The sequence below is a fragment of the Zootoca vivipara genome, chromosome 8 (assembly GCF_965207765.1).
Source record: "Zootoca vivipara chromosome 8, rZooViv2.hap1.1, whole genome shotgun sequence".
NCBI lineage: Eukaryota > Metazoa > Chordata > Lepidosauria > Squamata > Lacertidae > Zootoca > Zootoca vivipara.
The window spans coordinates 78442214-78464483 of NC_142591.1; the positions used below are offsets into that span (position 1 = coordinate 78442214).

The 22270-nt window shown below is 46.5% G+C and overlaps 1 protein-coding gene across 1 annotated transcript in view; it reads left to right on the forward strand.

Annotated features, from left to right (window-relative positions):
• Window positions 1–21179, forward strand: part of TG (thyroglobulin) — a gene marked incomplete at its 5' end in the record, with an annotated part of 165695 nt that extends 144516 nt beyond the window's left edge. Inside the window, 4 exons of the mRNA XM_088676417.1 lie at window positions 4407–4511; window positions 16396–16536; window positions 18687–18880; window positions 20825–21179. Of these exons, the coding sequence (XP_088532543.1) occupies window positions 4407–4511; window positions 16396–16536; window positions 18687–18880; window positions 20825–20922 (538 nt within the window). The remainder of the gene's footprint in view (window positions 1–4406; window positions 4512–16395; window positions 16537–18686; window positions 18881–20824) is intronic.
• Window positions 21180–22270: the final 1091 nt, after the last annotated feature.

The following is a 22270-nucleotide window of genomic DNA, read 5'->3' on the forward strand; positions in this document are numbered from 1 at the left end:
ATATTTTTTTACATTTGTATCCCACCTTTCTTGCATCCTGGAGTAGAAGGCAGTGTTCATGTGGTTCCAAGGTGATCTCCTATCCAGGTGCTGACCAGACCCATACCTGCTTATTAGCAGCAAGGTGATGGCCTCCTGTCCCTTCAGACTAGACCCTGGGACTTTAGAGGTAGCAATTATGGCTGAGTCTCACCAGACAAGGGACAATTGTTTCGGTTTACAAAAACAATTGGTTCCAGAAGTCTATACTTAACCTGAAGCGAACTTTCCCATTGAAAGTAATGGAAAGTGGATTAATCTGTTCTAGACGGGTCCGCGGAGTACTTAAACTGAAGCGTACTTAACCTGAAGCGAACTTTCCCATTGAAAGTAATGGAAAGTGGATTAATCTGTTCTAGACGGGTCTGCAGAGTATTCAGCCTGAAGCGTACTTAACCCGAGGTATGAGTGTAATTGGTTCCGGAAGCCCATACTTAACCTGATGCGAACTTTCCCATTAAAAGTAATGGAAAGTGGATTAATCCGTTCCAGATGGTCCATGGAGTACTTAAACTGAAAATACTCAAACTGAGGCGTACTTAAACCAAGGTATGACTGTACATGAGCCATTGGCTCCTGGCTTGGTCTAGGCCATAGGTAGGCAAACTAAGGCCCGGGGGCCGGATCCGGCCCAATCGCCTTCTAAATCTGGCCTGCGGACAGTCCGGGAATCAGCGTGTTTTTCCATGAGTAGAATGTGTGCTTTTATTTAAAATGCATCCCTGGGTTATTTGTAGAGCATAGGAATTCATTCTGTTTTTTTCTTCTCCAAAAAATAGTCCAGCCCCCCACAAGGTTTGAGGGACAGTGAACTGGCCCCCTGCTGAAAAAGTTTGCTGACCCCTGGCCTAGGCTCAGTAAATCCATCAATGCTTTCAATGGTGATGCAAGAGACTTCTTACTATCAGATGTCAGGGTGCAGTGTGGGAAGCAGCCTTAAACTGAGTTAGGCCATTGATTCATTTAGCTCAGTATGGTCTGAACGTACCAGGATTTCAGATAGAATTCTTTCTTAGTCCTACCTATGGATTCCAGAGATGAGTTATGGCCTTCCCCTAAATCGCAGAAAGCTGTGCTCTCTGCCATGGCAGGCCATTCATCTGCCTAGCTCATCATGGTCTTCACCAGCCTTTTGCAATCTGTTGCCCTCCAGATGTTTTAGACTAAAACTGCCATCAGTCCCCGACAGCATGGCCAGTGGGGGTTGTAGCTCAAAACATCTGGCTCCCAGGAACAAGAGCAGGCATCCTCAAACTTCAGCCCTCCAGATGTTTTGGACTACAATTCCCATCATCCCTGACCACTGGTCCTCTTAGCCAGGGATCATGGGAGTTGTAGGCCAAAACATCTGGAGGGCCGCAGTTTGGGGATGCCTGAACAAGAGCATCACTTGTTAAAAACTAGAATGGCTTCCTGTCATTACTAAACATCATGAGGTGGTTAGTCAACCCTGTGGTTTTTGCAGTCTTTGTTAAATGAGCATTTTGGAAGCCTCAGCTTATTTCTCAGGAACGTGTAATAAAGAACACATATCTTGTGTTTGTACAGCAGAGCTCTCCCAGCTTTACAAAGGATGGCAAAGGAAGAAGCATACCATGAAGCAGACTTAGAATAATAGAATCATAGAATCATAGAGTTGGAAGAGACCACAAGGGCCATCCAGTCCAACCCCCTCCCAAGCAGGAAACACCATCAAAGCATTCTTGACATGTGCCTGTCAAGCCTCTGCTTAAAGACCTCCAAAGAAGGAGACTCCACCACACTCCTTGGCAGCAAATTCCACTGCCGAACAGCTCTTACTGTCAGGAAGTTCTTCCTAATGTTTAGGTGGAATCTTCTTTCTTGAAGTTTGAATCCATTGCTCCATGTCCGCTTCTCTGGAGCAGCAGAAAACAACCTTTCTCCCTCCTCTATATGACATCCTTTTATGTATCTGAACATGGCTATCATATCACCCCTTAACCTTCTCTTCTCCAGGCTAAACATACCCAGTTCCCTAAGCCGTTCCTCATAAGGCATTGTTTCCAGGCCTTTGACCATTTTGGTTGCCCTCCTCTTGACACGTTCCAGCTTGTCAGTATCCTTCTTGAACTGTGGTGCCCAATTCCCAAACCTTTGGGCCCCAAATGTCACTCCCACCAGCACCATCCACCTTGGTCAGGGATGATGGGAGTCATAGGAGAGGAAGGTTGCTGTAGAGGAGGGATGGGGAACCCACAGGGCTAAATAGGTCTCCCCATTTGGCTAAGCCTTTCCCAGCTGCCCTATTATGCATGATGTAATGTGTAGGGAGGACGAATATCCAACTCCCTGCCAGAAGTGGGGTTTGCAGAGACAGATGACCTCTCTTAACATCGTTCAGCAAGGGAAGCACCAATAGGTCTTGTTGTGAAGAGCTGAATGAATGGCAAGGTCGGATGGATGGATGGATGGATAGATAGATGATAGATAGATAGATAGATAGATAGATAGATAGATAGATAGATAGATAGATAGATAGATGAGAGAGGGAGGGAGGGAGAGAAATAGGTGGATAGGTGGATTGATGGGTAGGTAGGTAGGTAGGTAGGTAGGTGGATAGATGATAGATAGATATAGTTAGATGCATGCTAGGATTTTCCACTTTAAAAAGAGCAGAGAATCTGAGTCCTTTGAGTCCTGGCGGTTTCCATGTGTGCAATGAGTAGACCCTAAAACAAAAGCAAACATTCAACTGTAACTGGAAGATTGCAAGGGAAGATCAATAGTGGTGGGTAAAATTAAAGCCCAGGGAGTGTCTGGCCCTCCATTATGAATCTTCTTGCTGTGCAATCCCGGGTGAGCTTCGCTGAAAACAGCTGAATTCTTGGTGCAAGAGAGCATGGCGTGTTGCCCTTATGGAAAAAGCAACTCGCAATTTAAGACCGGCAGGTGGAACAAAGCACAGAGACACCTTTGCGGGAGAATAGTGGAGCTTTGTTTTCATTCGCAAATACTCCAGGAAAAAAACCCAAAGACCAGTTCCGAAGGTTTATACTAACTTGCAGATCACTTCATTAAGAATGTGTTTTACAGATGTGCACTTGCGGTGTCTGAATGGGAATGCAGGTTTCCATCATGTATTTTTTTTTGGGGGGGGAAGGGAGTGTCTCTGGGGAAATATGAAGAACAAAAATAAATAATAAACAACTGGTCTAAACCTTCTCCCAAGCTGGGCTCTCTGGCCAAAGCAAAGAGAAACATACTTAAAATAGCTTTTTCCTAATTGCCACCCCCCATTTTTTTGGTAGGTGCTCTTTTTATATAAACAGATTTGTTTCACCAAAACAAAAGAGTGGTTATTTGATTGTATAAGATTTGTGCAAGTTTATTGGTTTAATCATTTGTTGCTTTTGAATAATGGGATAAAAGGAAGTTTGCAAGTTTCAGCAGCATTGCTTAGTCCCTGTATTGTTCACTCGGCCCATTGTTATGAGGCCTCTCTGTACATTCTTCTTTGGCGATCACTTGTAGCCGAGTAAGATTGTCTTCCATAAACACAGTTTTAACAATGGGTCCATAAGTGACTGTGGAGGCCACATGTCCTTCCACAGTGGGGACATTGGTTTCCAGGCGGGAGTTGATCACGGTGTAGATTTGCCAAGCGTGCCTTCCTCTTAGCACGTTTCTCCCTTGCGTCCTGAGATTGATTTTCTTCAAAGCCCATGACACCTTTGGTAAAGGCTGTTCTCCAACTGGAGCACTCACAGGTACAGTGTTTCCCAGTGTTGGAGCGCTCAAGGCCAGTGTTGTCAGTGTTTATACTACATTTTTAAAGATTTGCCTTGAGACAGTCTTTAAACCTCTTTTGTTGACCACCAGCATTACGCTTTCCATTTTTATGTTCGGAATAGAGTAGTTGCTTTGGAAGACGATCATCAGGTATCCCGCACAACATGACCAGTCCAACGAAGTTGATGTTGCAGAATCATTGCTTCAACACTGGTGATCTTTGCTTCTTCCAGTACACTGATATTAGTTCGCCTGTCTTCCCAAGTGATGTGTAAAATTTTTTGGAGACACCATTGATGGAATCTTTCAAGGAGTTAGAGATGGTGTTTATAAGTGGTCCATGTTTCACAAGCATATAGTAAGGTTGGTAGTACAATAGGTTTGTAAACAAGCATTTTGGTTTCCCTGCGAATGTCCCGGTCCTCAAACACTCTGCACTTCAATTGGGAGAAAGCCGCACTCGCAGAGCTCAGGCGATGCTGGATTTTGGCATCAATGTTGGCCTTGTGGAAAGGTAATCTCCTTCCTTTCCCTATTTGAGGGACCTTCGTTGCAACTTGTTATCATTTGGCCATTGTTTCTTGACCATAACATCGTTTTCTTTTGCCATTTCTCAGGGACCAGTTCATCATTTGCCCCACAATAGGCATGGCTCGCCACTGGGCTGGCAATGGCAGAGGCAAAGTCTTCATGTACCACGTTCCAGACACCTCCCTGAGCAGGTAAGAGCATGGACAGAGTTCTGTTTTCATGGATCATGGGATGCACAGTTCATTCTTATTTTCAGTCTATGATCATTGCTGCTGTTGATGATGGTGATACATAAACTTTTCCATAAATCCATTCCTTTCCATTTCTCATTTACGCTTCAATTAAAAAAAAAATCACATTCAAAAATGTTTTTTCTCTCAAAACACACCTTTCATAAAATTATAGGATCATAGAGTTGGAAGCTTGGAGTGGCAACCGAGACCATATAACACCGGTCCTGAAAGACCTACATTGGCTCCCAGTACATTTCCGAGCACAAATCAAAGTATTGGTGCTGACCTTTAAAGCCCTAAACGACCTCGGCCCAGTAGACCTGAAGGAGCGTCTCCGCCCCCGTTGTTCAGCCCGGACACTGAGGTCCCGCTCCAAGGGCCTTCTGACGGTTCCCTCTCTGCGAGAAGTGAGGTTACAGGGAATCAGGCAGAGGGCCTTCTCAGTAGTGGCACCCGCCCTTTGGAACACCCTCCGAACAGATGTGAAGGAGATAAGTAAAAGTAAAGGTACCCCTGACCGTTAGGTCCAGTCGCGGACGACTCTGGGGTTGCGGTGCTCATCTCGCTCTGTAGGCCAAGGGAGCCAGCGTTTGTCCACAGATGGCTTCCAGGTCATGTGGCTAGCATGACTAAGCTGCTTCTGGCGAACCAGAGCAGCGCACGAAAACACCGTTTACCTTTCTGCCGGAGTGGTACATATTTACCTCCTTGCACTTGACGTGCTTTCGAACTGCTAGGTTGGCAGGAGCAGGGACTGAACAATGGGAGCTCACCCCATCGCAGGGATTCAAACCGCCGACCTTCTTATCAGCAAGCCCTAGGCTCTGTGGTTTAGACCACAGCGCCACCTGTGTCCCTGAAGGAGATAAAGAACTACAAAACTTTTAGAAGACATCTGAAGCCAGCCCTGTATAGGGAAGCTTTTAATGTTTGATGTTTTATTGTGTTTTTAATATCCTGTTGGAAGACGCTCAGATTGGCTGGGGCAACCTAGTAAGATGTGTGGGGTAGAAATAGTAAAGTTATCATTATGGAATCGGACGTCCCTATTTTCATCGGAGAAATGTTGGAGGGTAAGCAATATGCAGGAATCTCAACTAAAGCATCCATGACAGATGACCACCCAACCTCTGCAGTAAGCTAGTGCCTCCTCTCTGTCGCTCATCTAGGCAAGCAAAATGAATTATCAGAGTCCAGGGGCACATTCCAACCTGGCAAAAATGCTCACATCAATCCAAACTGATAAGGAAAATGACTGGGAAAAGGATGTGACTTGAGAGGTCTGGAGGACCACCTTTGCCATCCCCCAGCCCTAAGGTTCCCCATCCCTGCCTTGTCACTTTCACAATGGTCTAGAGATAAGAAGGATGAGAGTTTGATTTGGGCAATTTCTGCAAGTCCTGCAAGCTGGTAATTACCCGCAACTGATTAAAAACTACAACAACCATAAGTTCTGTGTTCCAGTCCTTTTCTATTCCTTTTCTCTGAGTCTTTTGTTTTTCAGGCTGTGTTATATATTTGCATCTGGTTGGCGATGTGCCAGGCCGACAGCGCAAGAAGGAAGCAGGTGTGCTCAGCTTCCGTTCCTTGCATTGTGGTTTGAATGTGGAGTCACTCAGCTAAAATAACTGGATGAAAAGGAGGCCTCTCTACTTTCTCTTTCTATTGCTTCCTGTGTTTAAAACAATTTTTTAACACCCACCCACACCCTGCCCATTCCTCCTCTGCTGCTTTTGCACAATTATAGGAAGCTGCCTTATACTGAATCAGACACTTGGTTCACCTAGTTGTCTGGTGTGACTGGCAGTAACTTTGCCAAGACCTCAGAGCAGGCAGAGGTCTTTCCCATCACCTGCTTTTTCCAGGTTCTCCAGCAAGAATGCTGGTGGGGCAGCAGACTGTGAGCATATTACCCATCACTTAATAACAGCTGCATGGGTTTCCAGTTGTTTCCCAGGTAGGATTCAAGGTGCTTACTTGATTGTTTAAAGCCTAAATGGCTTGGGACCCAAATATCTCCAGGAACATCTTCTTCCATATTGACCTCTCCATGCTGTTGATGAGGGCCACCTGGTGTGGTAGCCCAGAAAAGTGCCTCTTCTGGGGTAGATCCTTGTCTCCCTAATGAGGTCCCCATCTCGTTATAATTTTAGTAGCCTGTTTGAAGACACACCTTTCTTGGGCAGGCGTTTGGAGGAGAAGAGACTTGATCACTCTGATCTGATCCACTTATAAACTGCTGCTGTGGCTGGGAAGCTCGTTGCGTGATTTAGAACCTGAACGGAGGTTCTAAATCGCATGCTGGGCTCCAATGAAAAGAGGAAGGTCCCTTCTGCAGAGGTTGGAGCTGAACTCCTGCCATAGACGGTGCTACCAGTGTGAGGACGGGGCTGAAGCTAAAAGCACACCTCCACCTGCACTCACTTTCTGTCTTCCTGTGAGAAAAGGAAAGAAAAAGCACAGCCTCAGCTCATGGTGGGCATAACAAGGGAGACATGAGAAGCAGTTTAAATATATGTTCCTTCAGTGTGAGCCCTGAAATCGGGAGATGGGGTGTTTTTTTTGGCACTCAGGAAAATGAGGTCTAAACTAGTTAAACAGACTTGGCTCGGCTCTAGTTTTCTAACCCTTCAGTAGAAGCCAGGAGCGCTCCCTCTTCTTCATGCCATCTTCCCGGCCCTTTCCAAAGTCTTCCGAATATCAGCACTGTTTTTGCAGCTCCTCCAGACCACATCCACATTCTTAGCATAGCTGCGGATTAGCCTACGGTCTTCCAGGCCTGGCCATCTCTTCCTGTTTTCATGCTTTGCAGTTATTGGAAGCTGCCTGACATCACGTCAGACCTTTGGTCCCTCTAGCTCAGTGTTGTCAACGCTGGCAGGCAGCGACTTTCCGGAGACTGTTTGCAACCCTATCTGAAAAGATTGTCTCGCCTGCTCTCTATACCCAATTGATCACTATGCTCTGCAGCAATGGGACTCCTGGATATGCCATCTTGTCTGGAAACAGGCCTTTAGTGTTGTGGCACCTGCCACTTTGAATATTACATACCCTGCAACATTTCTCCAATGAAAATAGGGGCATCCTATTCAACAACAACAACAACAACAACAACATTATTATTATTATTTATACCCACCCTCCATCTGACTGGGTTGCTTTCAGGGTTGCTGACTCTAGGCAGCTTTCAACATATATATAAAATAATGAAACAAACCCTGAAAAACTTCTGTATTTCATTTATTTATTGAATTTATATACCGCCCTATACCCGGGGGTCTCAGGGCGGTTCAGAGAATAAAATCAATATATAAAACCACAAAATACATAATAAAAATGAAATCAACAACCCAATAGCCCGCCCCCAACAAAAAAACAACAACACATTTTAAAAGGACATAGGATGAAAAACTTCCCTATACAGGGCTGCCTTCAGATGGTTGTAGAGCAGGCATCCCCAAACTTCGGCCCTCCAGATGTTTTGGACTACAATTCCCATCATCCCCATCCTCTTAGCTAGCGATCATGGGAGTTGTAGGCCAAAACATCTGGAGGGCCGCAGTTTGGGGAGGCCTGTTGTAGAGTTACTTCTCTCCTTGGCTCGGGGGTCGCATAACTCCATACCCGCCAACATTTCTCCCATGAAAATAGGGATGTTCTGAAGAAGAACAGGACATTCTGGGGTCGAATCAGAAACTAAGATGGCTTCTGTAAATCCAGGACTGTCCCTGAAAAATAGGGACACTGAGGGGGGGGGCAGGGATCTGATATTAGACAGATGTCATCTCTTGAAAGACAGTCAGCTGTTGAAGAGGGTTAGCATCTCCCATTATGGTCCCTTTCCAGTTGACATCAGTCTGCCTTCCATCAGTTCCCAGGTCCTCAAGTCCAACTCCACCTGAATCCCAGCAGCTGTTGAGGACATTTCCCCAGGCATTGTCCACAGTTGGCATCTACTAGAAGGCTATAAGTTCCCCATCCATACTTTAGTCTGCCCCCAGGAAGGCTGCTGTGCCATATGCTGATTTTTCAGTACCTTCATGTTTGTTCGTCAGATAATCCAAAAATCACCCCCTGCTATCGACTTTTAAAAATACTTTTGGGGGTAATGTGAGATTGGTGTTGTTGTTTAGTTGTTTAGTCGTGTCCAACTATTTGTGACCCCATGGACCAGAGCATGCCAGGCACCCCTGTCTTCCACTGTCTCCTGCAGTTTGGTCAAACTCATGTTGGTGGCTTCAGGAACACTGTCCAACCATCTCGTCCTCTGTCGTCCCCTTCTCCTAGTGCCCTCCATCTTTCCCAGCATCAGGGTCTTTTCCAGGGAGTCTTCTCTTCTCATGAGGTGGCCAAAGTATTGGAGCCTCAGCTTCACGATCTGTTCTTCCAGTGAGCACTCAGGGCTGATTTCCTTAAGAATGAATAGGTTGCAATCCATGGGACTCTCAAGATTCTCCTCCAGCACCATAATTCAAAAGCATCAATCCTTCGGCGATCAGCCTTCTTTATGGTCCAGCTCTCACTTCCATACATCACTACTGGGAAAACCATAGCTTTAACTATACGGACCTTTGTCGGCAAGGTGATGTCTCTGCTTTTTAAGATGCTGTCTCTGCTTTTTAAGATGTGAGATTAGTGGTCCCTAAAAACCCTGCAGAGCTCAAATCATTCCAGCAGTGGTAGGAGAGAATACTGGCAATTGACATCTGGAATGGAGGGGAAAGAGACTTGATTGTGCTCCAATTGTTCTTATTGCCGTATTGGCCTGAATTGGCCTCACTCCCCCCCCCCCATTCTGACCGTGAAAAGTTAAAGTGCAGCTTAAATTCGCAACCTTACAAAAATTGGCTTTTACAACATCGCTGCTGAAACACACATACCGTAAAATTCAACGGGTGTGAGTGCCTGCGAAATTTTAAAGGAGCGGCTTATATTCAGCTGCAGCTTATATTTGGGCCAATACGGTATTGACGGCCTTGACCAAGTATACCTACAGGAATGTCTCTCTACCCCCATCATTTGGCTCGGACACTGAGATCCAGCTCTGAGGGCCTTCTGGTGGTTCCCTCACTGCGAGAAGCAAAGCTACAGAGAACCAGGCAGAGGGCCTTCTCGGTAGTGGCACCCAACCTGAGGAACGCCCTCTCGTCAGATGTCAAGGAGATAAACAGCTACACAACTTTCAGAAGACATCTGAAAGCAGCCCTGTATCAGGAAGTTTTTAATGTTTGATGTTTTGTTGTGCTCTTATATCTGTTGGAAGCTGCCCAGAATAGTAAAAAATTAGTATTACCAGTGGCAGTATTAGATCGTATGTACATATTGTTTATTCAATACGTACAAAAGTTCATATACAGATGGTGGCATCTGCAGTGAGTTTATAGTTTATAGCTCACCAGCAGGGCTTTTTCTCAGGTGGTTGCCATTGCCATTCTAAGAGAACAAGGGAGTCTCAGCACCTCTTTTTCTAGAAAAATAGCTCACCAGGACTTACTATGGCAGGGGTCAGCAAACTTTTCCAGCAGGGGGCTGGTCCACTGTCCCTCAGACCTTGTGGGGGGTCGGACTATTTTTTTGGGGGGGATGAATGAACTCCTAAGCCCCCCAAATAACCCAGAGATGCATTCTAAATAAAAGCACACATTCTACTCATGTAAAAACATAAGGCAGGCCGCACAAATAACCCAGAGATGCATTTTAAATAAAAGGACACGTTCTACTCATGTAAAAACACGCTGATTCCCGGACCATCTGCGGGCTGGATTGAGAAGGCGATTGGGCCGGATCCGGCCCCCGGGCCTTAGTTTGCCTACCCATGTGCTATGGCATCCAAGAAAGCTCTCTGTAAATATTCCCTCAAAAGTCCGCAGTGCGTGAGAGATTATCTGCTCTTCCTGCTCAGTTCCTGTTATCGTACATTGTAATTGCGTGAGGGATCAGATCTGTGTAGCATTGGCAAGGAGGCAATCGCCATCTGCCTCCCTATCAAAAGCAGGATCAAAAGTTGTCTGGTGTCCAAACACATCCGAATAAGCTGCTGATCCATTGTTTGCCTTGAGCATCTTGTTAGCCCTCGATGTTCTTTGGCCACCGAGCTGCCAAATCCACAGCAACGCAGCTCAGGAAGCAGAGGGGATTTATTGCTTTCTCCTTGTAATTTATTTAATATGTATTATCAGAAAACTTGGCCAAAGGTGGGGGGGGAGGATGGGGGGGGAGAGGCAGGACAAATGAAGAGAACAACCGAATTCCATCCACATATATAAATGGTTTTGATGTCTCCCTTATATGTTGTTCTGTTTACTGCTCATTGATGACAACACAGATGGCTAGACATCATAATCTTCCTCATTTAAAGATGTGCAGCTGAGATCAAAGCCTCTTCCAAATGTCTTTGCAAAGCTCCATGTTGCCTGTGGGCATCCCTTTCTTCTTGGAGAGGAACTGATGAGCGCAAAAAGACCCGTGGCCTATGCAGCTACCCTCCCCATTAAAACCCGTGAGAATGTTTTCGCCTAGTGTCTAAAAAGAGACAGCAATGGCCACCAAGTGTGCTTCCCTTGGGAAAGAAGTCCACTGACGGGGAATCGCAATGGGGGAAGATTTGCCATTATTCAATAGGGAGGCAGAGTTGCTGAAATTACTGAAGGCAAAGTTGATACACTTAGTTAGAGAAAAGCTATTGCTGACATTGCTGTGTCTAGTTCTGGGCACCACAATTTAAGGAGGAGATTGGCAAGCTGGAGCATGTGCAGTGGAGGGCGACCAAGATGATCAAGGGTCTAGAAGCCAAGCTGATGAGGAACGGTTGAAGGAGCTGGGTGTGTTTAGCCTGGAAAAGAGGAGACGGAGGGGAGGTAGGATAGCCATATTCAAGTATCTCAAGGGCTGTCTCATGGAAGGTGGAGCAAGCTTCTTTTCTGCTGCTCCAGCTAAGCATTAGGAAGAACCTTTTGACAGTAAGAAGGTGATGAATGAGGGGTCGGATGATCATCTCTCAGGGATTCCTTAGTTGTGATTCCTGCATTGCAGGGGGTTGGACTAGAAGACTCTTGGGGGACCTTTCAACTTCAGAGTTTTATGATTCTATGAAATGTTGCCCATGTTCTCCCCATTTTCTTTTAAAGAATTCGAGTTAATCCAAGGTGAGCTTCAGAGAGCTTGCCTGTCTCTAGGCATGTTTGCAATTCATTTGTTCCCTATTGGCTCAAATTCTAAAGTAAGCACGAGGCTCCGTCATCCATGACAGCTCTTTGTGAATGATGGCAAGTGGGCTACCCCTGCTCTAATTTGATCTCAAATATATTCCTAACTGCCCCCCCAATCATAACAGCTTTTTTTAAAAAAGGAAATAAAGACAGATGACTTTACATGGTTGCAAAACAAAGTTTCCAGACTGCTGCTTTGGAGTGGGAACATAACTTCAGCATCTCATCATAGCTTTCTCTGGTTCATTTGATTTCTTTCTGAACAGCTGAAACCAAAACTATTCACAAGAGCAGCTAAAATGCAGAAGGCAAATATCTTAAGAGGTGAAATCATGCAGTGTTAAAGAGACAATGCGGTTTGGAAAGATTCTGCAGAAATGAGAGGAAAGTGCTTTGGTTAAGAGGTTATTGTGATTATTCACTGGAAATGCCAGCCGCTGATACCCAGAGAAAAATTTCCAGGTTGAGGTAATGCCGTAAGATTCGTGCTCACTAAGGGAAGGAGAAAAACTGGCCATATAATATGTTTTCTGCATTTTAAGAACCAGGTCTTTTAGTGTGGCAGCACCTACCAGTACACTTAGGAACTCCCTGCCGACTGATACCAGGCAGGCAACTTCATGGAACTCTTTTTGGCAGCTGCTAAACACATTCTTACCTGCCCAGATGTTCAGAAAGTTGACATGAGTTTTAAGACGTTTTTAGTCTAGTGTTATTTCAACCTTTTGAGAGTTTTAAATCATTACCATTAATTTTTCTTACCAGTGATTTTATTGGTTTATCTTTTTTGTGTGAACTGCTTTGTGGTTGTTGGTTTTTTTTACAACAACAACAACAAATTTCTACCCTTACAATTATTTAAAATTGCTTCCCTGCTTTCACCCAAAGGTGCCCTGGGCAGCAAGCGCACAAGCATTAAAACATCTTTAAAAACGATTCCAGTACAGATGTGGACTGGATACCAATACAGGAAAGGATATCCTTGGTTTTTTATTATTATTGATGAAACCTAATAAAGCCTCCATGTTCAGTCCATGTACCCCTGAAAACTCAATCCAGAGATGAGCAGCAAGGAATCAGCCTCTTCTTCTTCCTCTTCCTCTTATTGTATCTGTTCCAGAGCTCTTGATGTGACGCGGCAAGTCAGTTCTTTTGACATCATTGCTGTGGTTACTTCTCTGAACAGACTTGTACTGTGGACAAGCAAAAGCATCTCGTTGTCAGTGGGGGCCCCCCTCCCCCCCTTCTATATCCCTGCTCCTATAGAAGCACTATTTGTGGCCAACATCACTGTGATATGTGTGGAGTGAAGCAAGCCCATTATTGTTAAAGCAGAATGAGTGTGCTCCGATCCAGCTTAATCCCTGCCTAAACATTCAGAGATGGGGAAATATGCTTTAATCTTGGTTTCAGATCTTGCTTTTCTCTTCAGCTGCTGGTAAATAATTTGCTTTCCAGATCCAACGTTGTTATTGATGCTTTTGGGGTGGGACTAAGGACAGAAAGGCCCCAAATTGCATGGTGTGTGTGAATATATTAGGACTGCCATACATCAGGTTTTCCTGGACACATTCAGGATTCAGCCCTCGGAAATTGCGTCGGGGGGGGGGCGGATTTACATTAAGCAGTAAAATGCCCGGGAAAACCAGGACATATGGCAACCCAGTACAGCCTCCCCAACAGCTCCAGTTACAGATGCAGCAGCAAAAGGAAGGCAGAAAAAGAAGCAAATGCTTCTTTGGGTGTGTGTTTTTTTGGTAGGGGCCCGGCTGGGCAGGCACCCCTCACTTCCATCGGGGCAGGAGGAGCAACTCCTCTAGGAGACCTCGCCTCCAAACTGGCCCTTCCCTTGTTGGGCACCGGAGGTGGACAGGGCCATAGTTGGGAATCAGGGTCCCTGCAGCTCCTGGAAGGGTTGTCTCCAAGAGGGGTCAGCGCCAGGGTGCTTCACTGCGGAGAAACCAGGAGACCCCGCGTGCCACCCTTCAGGGAAAAGGAAGTCCAGCCGTAGCACCGCAGTCCACTTCGCCCGCTGAGCTGGAGCAGACAAGCCTTCTTTGTCAGCTGCCTCACTGGTCCAGGATGGCTGCGCCCCAGCAGGCAGCCCATGGGGCCCGTTGACAACCCCCCACGGGGCCACTGAGAGCACCCCGGCCACCTTTCCTGTGCCTGGCCTGCTGCAAAGCGCGCCCAGCCAGAGAAGGCATATCGCATGCCAGACTAGGCCACATGCCCAGTGAGGCAACTCGTGGAGGAGAGTGGAGGCCTGTGATTGGCTGGAAATGGCACCCCACCTCCCCAAACCCCAAACAACTGGAGGCTCTGGGGAGCAGAGAGGGCATCACACAGCCTTGGTACCTTGGCTGAGCCCAGCACACCAGCAGCTGCAGCGAATTGCTTCGGCACAGGGCGCAAGTCAAAAGCCAGGCAGTTTACCATCAATTTATTTCTGGCAAATTCCTCCCCCCCCCCCAAGAAAAGCTTTAGGTGGTCTTGTTTTGAAATATGACAACCCTAGAATATATGATTCATTTTCACACAAAAAAATAAGATAAAATAAGGTAAACACTGCAGATGGTAACAGCAGTCACAAAATTAAAAGATGCCTGCTCCTCGGGAGAAAAGCAATGACAAACCTCGGCAGCATCTTAAAAAGCAGAGACATCACCTTGCCTACAAAGGTCCATATAGTTAAAGCTATGGTTTTCCCAGTAGTGATGTATGGAAGTGAGAGCTGGACCATAAAGAAGGCTGATCGCCGAAGAATTGATGCTTTTGAATTATGGTGCTGGAGGAGACTCTTGAGAGTCCCATGGACTGCAAGAAGATCAAACCTCTCCATTCTGAAGGAAATCAGCCCTGAGTGCTCCCTGGAAGGACAGATCGTGAAGCTGAGGCTCCAATACTTTGGCCACCTCATGAGAAGAGAAGACTCCCTGGAAAAGACCCTGATGTTGGGAAAGATGGAGGGCACAAGGAGAAGGGGACGACAGTGTTCTCGAAGCTACGAACATGAGTTTGACCAAACTGCGGGAGGCAGTGGAAGACAGGAGTGCCTGGCGTGCTCTGGTCCATGGGGTCACGAAGAGTCGGACATGACTAAACGACTAAACAACAACAACAACAAACAGTTGTTCCTTCTTTCATCTGAAGGCAGTAGCAAAACAGGGGTATTTCGCCCCCCTGTGTGTAAAGCCCTGGCGCTGGGTCCCATGCCTGTCACTTTAGTTGCATTGCAGATAGGGTATGTGGCAGGGACTGGTGCTGTTCTCCAGACTTCCTCGAAATTTTCTTCCCCTGTGAAGCAGGACAAAAAGGATACTGTAGAGTTGGGAAAGATTTGGATAAAAGGGCAAATCAAGGAGATGGGGGGAGACTCCCTTTTGAAGAAAAGGGTTGCAGCATTTGGGGACTTCTTAGTTTGGAGCAAGAGGTGTTTATAAATTTAAATGCAGCTTAGAGGGAGTGGATGGAGAAAAGTATTTTACTCGCTGCCTCATGCTACAGCTCATGGGCATCCAATGCAGCTGAAGGGAGGAAGATTCAGGACAGATCAAGTCCTTCGCACAGCACATAGTTGAACTATGGAACTTCCCCCCACCCTCCAGAAGGCAGTGGTGGCCAGCAACTTGCATGAGGATGAGACAAATTCATGGAGGAAAAGGCTGTCTGTGGCTACTAGCCAGGATGGCTCGGCTCTGCCCCCACAGTTGGAGGGAGCAATGCTTCTTAATACCCAGGGCTGGATTTAGGTTTGGTGAGGCCCTAAGCTACTGAAGGTAATGGGGGCCTTTATATGTCCAGCTGTCCTTTGTCAACAACAAATTGTCGCGGTTTTTTGTGTTGAATATATGCTATACAGTCGTACCTCGGGTTACATACGCTTCGGGTTGCGTACCTTTGGGGTTACAAACTCTGCAAATCTGGAAGCGTTTACTTCTGGGTTTGCCGTGCGCGCATGCACAGAAGCATGCTTTCATGGTTTTTTGGGTTGCGTACTTTTTGGGTTACGTACCGCACCCCGGAACGAATCAGGTACGTAACCTAATAGGTTACGGACCTAATAGGTATCTAAAGCCATTTGCCCATGTTGCCATGCAACCAGTCCCTGCAGAATTTAGGCACCCTATATATAGAAATGAGCAAACCAGTGCTATTTTGGGGAGTAGGCTAGCAGGTGGGGCCCATTACTTACAACATAGGAGCCTACACAACACAAAACACTGTTGCTGTATGTAGGTTTTATTTTATTTGTTTTTTTATCTTATATTTTGGAAATGTACATCCAGGTTTTTTCCATTAATTTTTTTTGGGGGGAGGGGGCAAAATAGTGGGGCCCTAAGCTATAGCTTGTTTATCCTATACGTAAATCTGGCACTGTTAATACCCGTTGCTGGAGAGCACAGGAAGGGGAGAGTGTGAACACCAACATATGTGTCCACACCAAGACCTGCAATGTCAATTCCTTCCTGCATCCTTTGCCAAATCTATGACTTGAGTTCTGTCTCCCACCATCTCCTTGTCTTCTGCAGCTGCAGCTTCAAAGCATCAGACTGTTTTCTCACTTTCTCCATCGGATAAGACCACTGCTGTTGTTTTTCATTAAGTCTCTTCTCTCTTATTTTTCTTTCAAGCTCAAGCCTGGAGTTATTGCCTGATGTCCAGTATGCCTTTGGGCTGCCTTTCCATCCCCAGTACGAAAACCAGTATACTCCGGAAGCGAAGACCCTCTCCTTAACGGTCATGCAGTTCCTAGCCAACTTCATAAGATCTGGGTGTGTATTGGTCAGTTTTTCCATCCCTAACAAAGCTTGTGAAATATACTCGGAGTCGAGAGTGAGTTTCATGCTCTTTATTCAGCTCTTAGTCATTAAGGAGGAGAAGAGAAGACTGCTCTTTTCCCAAAACCATCTGCTTATATACATTATTTACACAATGGGCTTTGCGTGATTGGCTACTTCAGGGCTACACCTGTGGGCCAATCAGTTTGTGGATTGACTTCTGCCAGCAGCCTGATTGGCTGCTCCTGCAGGCCAATCAGGTTGCGGATTCACTTCTGCCAGCCGCCTGATTGGCTGCTCCTGCAGGCCAATCAGGTTGCGGATTCACTTCTGCCAGCCGCCTGATTGGCTGCTCCTGCAGGCCAATCAGGTTGAGGATTCACTTCCACCTGGAGTTGGATTGGGTGACTCCTGCAGACCAATCAGACTGCTGATTCTGGATCCTATTGTTCTATGATTCAGCTCAGTACATAACAGCTTCTGAACCTCACTTCTTCTTTTAATTAGATTTTGTTAAAGGTGTCCTTGTGTAACAAAGAAAGAAAAGTACATATGGTCTCTTCACTATATGTCTTTTTCATCGTTTGTTTACATCCAGGATGAGACACAGTTTTCATTTCCATTATGCGGTTGGGGGAAAAGAGAGGGGGGATATTGATCTTTCATTTTATTGCATAGTGTTTGTGCAGGGTTTTTTTGTGCCACCGTCAGTCAGCATATCTATGGCATCCAATAAGCTGCTCTTTAAACGCAGGGAAGCCATCACAGAAGCCTTCAATCAGCAATTTGGCAAGCAGCATTTTTAAGACACCCGCTGGTATATAGCAAGATCAGTAGATCATGGTTATTAAAAGAGCAAAAACTTTACAGTCAGTCAAGGCCTGCTTCTCAGTTCAAAAGCTGATTTCCCAAACCCAGCTTTTGTTCGGTCAGTTTTGCTTTCCTTGAAGTGTTCTCGTGTAGTATTAACAGGAAGCTGAGCTGGGTACAACCAAACGCCACCGCTGTGCAAGCCATCTCGCCAAGGGCGTACCCACCATTCGGCAAGTTAGGGCAGCTGCCCTACTCTAGAAGCAGGGCTGGTGGGCAGAGGCGGAGCACAGCCCAGCGGAGCGCGAGTTCGCCATTCCCGCCGCACCGCGCTGCGCCCTCCCTCCAGCTCCCCGGCGCGCCCTCAGGCAAGGCCAAGCGCGGCGGGGAACCAGGGAGCGCGGCGGGCGGGAACGCTGAACTTGCGCTCCGCTGGGCTGGGCTCCGCCTCCGCCCACCAGCCCTGCTTCTAGGGAGGGGCACAGCCCGGCGGAGCGCGAGTTCGCTGTTCCCGCCCACTTTGTGGCCCCTCCCCTTCCGTGCCTTGGCCCCTCCCCTTGCCCCCCCCTAGTTTTGATCCTGGGTACGCCCATGCATCTCGCAGTTCCTCTTGAAGCTTTGCAAGACAGCTCGGCTCATTTGCAAAAAGGATGGCTTTTCTTAAACCTGAGCTGCTGGCGAACCCTGGCAATTTCCAGTGAGTACTAGGGAAGAGGAACTGTTGAAAGATGAGGCAGATTACACAGAGTCATCAAAATAAAACACAGCTTCCCTGCACCCTTGAAACTGTTGCCAAGAACTAGCCAAACAAGGGATGATTCTCCCAAGAACAATGTTGTTCGGTTGAGGGTTTTTATTTTTGTTTTGGTCTTGTTGGAATGAACCATTTCAGCCGTGGTTGATCTTGTGCCAGCCACTTTCAACCACTCCCCACCTCAGAAAATGATGATAATGGCGACTCACCTGAAGGCATTGTTGCAGGGAAGGAGAGAATTAATGTAAGGCGCAGCTTTAGCAGAACAACGTAATTCCTTTGCTAGGTCAGAACAAACTCCATCTAATCTACACTGCAACATTTTGTTGCACATCCCTCTTGTAAATAACATTCATGAGAGTATAGATACATCCCTATACTCTCGCAGGCATCCCCAAACTTTGGTCCTCCAAATGTTTTGGACTACAATTCCCATCTTCCCCGACCACTGGTCCTGTTAGCTAGGGATCATGGGAGTTGTAGGCCAAAACATCTGGAGGGCCGCAGTTTGGGGATGCCTGTGTTAAAGGCTGTCAAACTCTAGATGATGCCGGCTGTTCCTCTTTCTTTCTTTCTTCAGAAACCCAAATGGCCCTTATACGTTCTCCAGAAAAATGACGGGGGTTGCATCCTCTTGGCCTATGTTTCGAGCAGATGCTGATGGAGACAACTATAAGGAATTTACCGCTTCCTTTGCGAACCACAAAGGGCTGAAGAAGGCCGAATGTTCATTCTGGTCCGATTACATCAAAACCCTCAAAATTTCCTTGAGCTGTAAGTGCACAGTGGAACACACACATTTTCTCTCTTTGGGCAGTGATGTTCAAAAAGGTTGCATCAACTCTACTTTTAGCAGTGCTGTTTTTCCTAGCAAAAAAGGGTGCCTGAACTCACCATGAATGCCTCCCTCGCTCTCTTATAATGGCTATGGTGCTCACCTGAGAGGTGCCAGAACTGAGTTCTGGAGAGTTTTGGCTGGGGGGGGGGAACCCTGACTTTTAGTACAGTGGAACCTCAGTTTTTGAGCTTCTCAGAAACCAAACGTTTTGGTTTTTGGATGCCGAAAACTCGGAAGTAATTGCTTCCATTTTCGAACGTGCCTCGGAAGCTGTTCGACTTCCGAGGCATTTCTCAATTTTCTCCGTTGAAATTGCCGACCGCCCATTAAGCCTCAGTTGTCAAATGTTTCGGAAGTCGAACGGTCTTCCGGAACAGACTAAGTTCGACACCTGAGGTTCCTCTGTATATGAAATGATGTGGTCTGAACCAACCCCTCCTGGGGACACAGGCCAGCATTGGTGGAAGGACAGCCCAATCACGCAGGCGAGAGGCCTTTCTCTCCTCCACAATTGGCTGGTTTGTGTGACCCTGGGGAGGAGGAGCAGGATTCTGTTATTCCCTCCTTATGGTGAAGTCACAGAGCTTGGAAAGTTCATTTCCATCACACCCCACTAATTCCAGTTCATGTTCATCCTGTTACAAAGTGAACTAGTTCAGTTCGCAGCTCAATTCAAGTTCGTCGTCTGCATTATCCCTGGAAAGGGGGGGGGGGGAGTCCAAGCTTTCAGAATATGACAAACCACTGTGCTGAAGTGTAAATTATACAGTGGAACCTCGTGTTATGTACCGCCGCCCTTACAAATGCTTCGAGTTACGAGCTCCGCTAACTCAGAAGTAGATGCTCCTGGTTGCAAACTTTGCCCCAGGATGCGAGCGGAAGTCACGCGCCGGCGCCACAGCAGCAGCGGGAAGCGCCATTAGCGAACGCGTGCCTCATGTTAAGAACGGTTTTGGGTTACAAATGGACCTCTGGAACGAATTAAGTTCGTAACCAGAGGTACCACTGTACTTAAGAAAACTTTAGCACATACGCACACAGTGGAATGAACCGCTGGAGTGAACCGGCCCAGGTGAGGTAAACCTTGCTGCCCCCTGGTCTAAAACGTTTAAAAACAACACCACATGCATGACAATAACCTTGAAGATGAACTTCAAATTGTTCAAAGTCCTACCCTGCTCTTCTTCACATTTCCTGTTGAGGTCTGTGGTGGCAACAGGAGAGAGGTCCCTTTCTATGGTTTCTCACCATAGACGAATACTTTGCAAAAGTAGAAAAAGAAAAATACCAAGAGCAGGAGCCAAAATATCCCAAGAAGGACTGGGCAAGAAACAAAAATGGGCCCAGATTGCTCAGAAAACCACAGAAGAGGGGAAATGAAGTGGGATAGCTGGAATCAGGCACATTCTCCACTGCAACATTTTGTTGCAGATTCCACTTATTCATAATGCTCATTTTAAAAAATAATAATCAAAAAGTTAACAGCAGTTCAGAAAAAAAGCGTACAATCTTTGGAACCCCAAATATTCTTCCAGGCACTGTATTTTTCTGGTCTATTTTGATGCAACACTTCTGAAAACCTAAATCGCTGTGCTTTGTCCATGTGGTATTGTTGCAGTGGAACCTTTTGCTTGGCCTTTGCTGCCAGAAAACACGTGGATAATTGAATTAGGATTAAATAAATGATTTATAACAAGTTATACCACGGAATCTGCTGGCAGCCTGTTCAGTAATTATTAGCTCGCTGCATTGTTCCCAGACAGCTGCCCAGCAGACTAATGTGACACATTAATTAGTGAACTACATTGGATTCAATGAGAAATAATAATTTGCATGAATTTTTCATGGAGTGATGCATCTTGTTTGCGTTGTGGTTGCAGGCAGACGAGAGCCGCCCAGCACAAGCAAGCCTAGCAGGGAATTTCTTTCCAAAACCACCCAGAAGCCACTTGGGGACAAGGTGGCCTACAAGAAATAGAACTGAACACTTTTATTGATTTTGGATCGGCTGGATGAAATCAAATTACTACAGAACTGCGGGGCGTTGGAAATCATCTCGCTAAATCACAAAAGCGTGTCTGCGAAAGATTGCTGGAATTTCAAGTAGGGTTGCCATCAACACAAGATGGGCAGGCTCCAAAAATACACAGGCACTGCACCATCCAATGAATCACATGTGCTGGATATCAGTGCATCAAATTGAAATCGTAGCACTTAATAAAGCTTCAAAAACCTTTTTAAGAGAGTTGGTTTCTTACTGTTCTCAAAGTGGTATACACACAAACTCAATGTGTGACCTGCAGTGTCGGGTGATCTGGTTAATCATAGAACCATAGAATCATGGAGCGGGAAGGAACCACGAGGATCCTCCAGTCCAACCCTCTGCAATGCACTATAGGACACAGGTGGCGCTGTGGTCTAAACCACTGAGCCTCTTGGGCTCACCGATCAGAAGGTCGGCGGTTCGAATCCCTGCGACGGGGTGAGCTCCCATTGCTCTGTCCCAGCTCCTGCCAACCTAGCAGTTCGAAAGCACACCAGAGCAAGTAGATAAATAGGTACCGCTGGGGCAGGAAGGTAAATGGTGTTTCAGTGCGCTCTGGTTTCCGTCACAGTGTTCCGTTGCACTAGAAGCGGTTTAGTCATGCTGGCCACATGACCCAGAAAACTGTCTGTGGGCAAACGCTCTATGTTCACAGTCTTCCTTAGGGACCATTTGGGAGTGGGGGGAAGCCCATTTGTTTATCTGAGAGTTTCCCCCCAGCTCCTAAAGTTGATGTGTGCACACTGAGGATGCCACTTACATGAGTGTCATCATATGAATGGTAATTTGGTTTCGCTCACCTGTGCCCAATCTAGAACAGTGGGGATATGAGAGAGAGAGAGAGAGAGAGAGAGAGAGAGAGAATACACTAAGGAACCAAGAGAGGGTTTAGATCCGAATGAAGAATAAGAACAACATAAAACAGTTGCGGAAAAAGTAAGGTCACACCCACATCATACATTTAAAACACATGGCTTCTCCATAGCTGCCAAGTCTCCCATTTTCCGCGGGAAAGCCCTGTATTTTAAACTGTTTCCCACTGGCAGCCCGGATTAGGGAAAATACCGTAAATCCCCCAGATTTCCTACCTGCACACATTCCATCTTTGGTGTGGATGTGACCTAACTGTCTGGACATGCATAGAAGCGACTTCCGGTGCCGCTCCACCCATGCCTGGGCACCAAAAATCGGGCAGAGCGGCGCCAGAAGTCTAGACATGCGTAGAAGCGACTTCCGGTGCCGCGCTACCCATGTATGGGCACCGGAAATCGGGCGGTGCTGG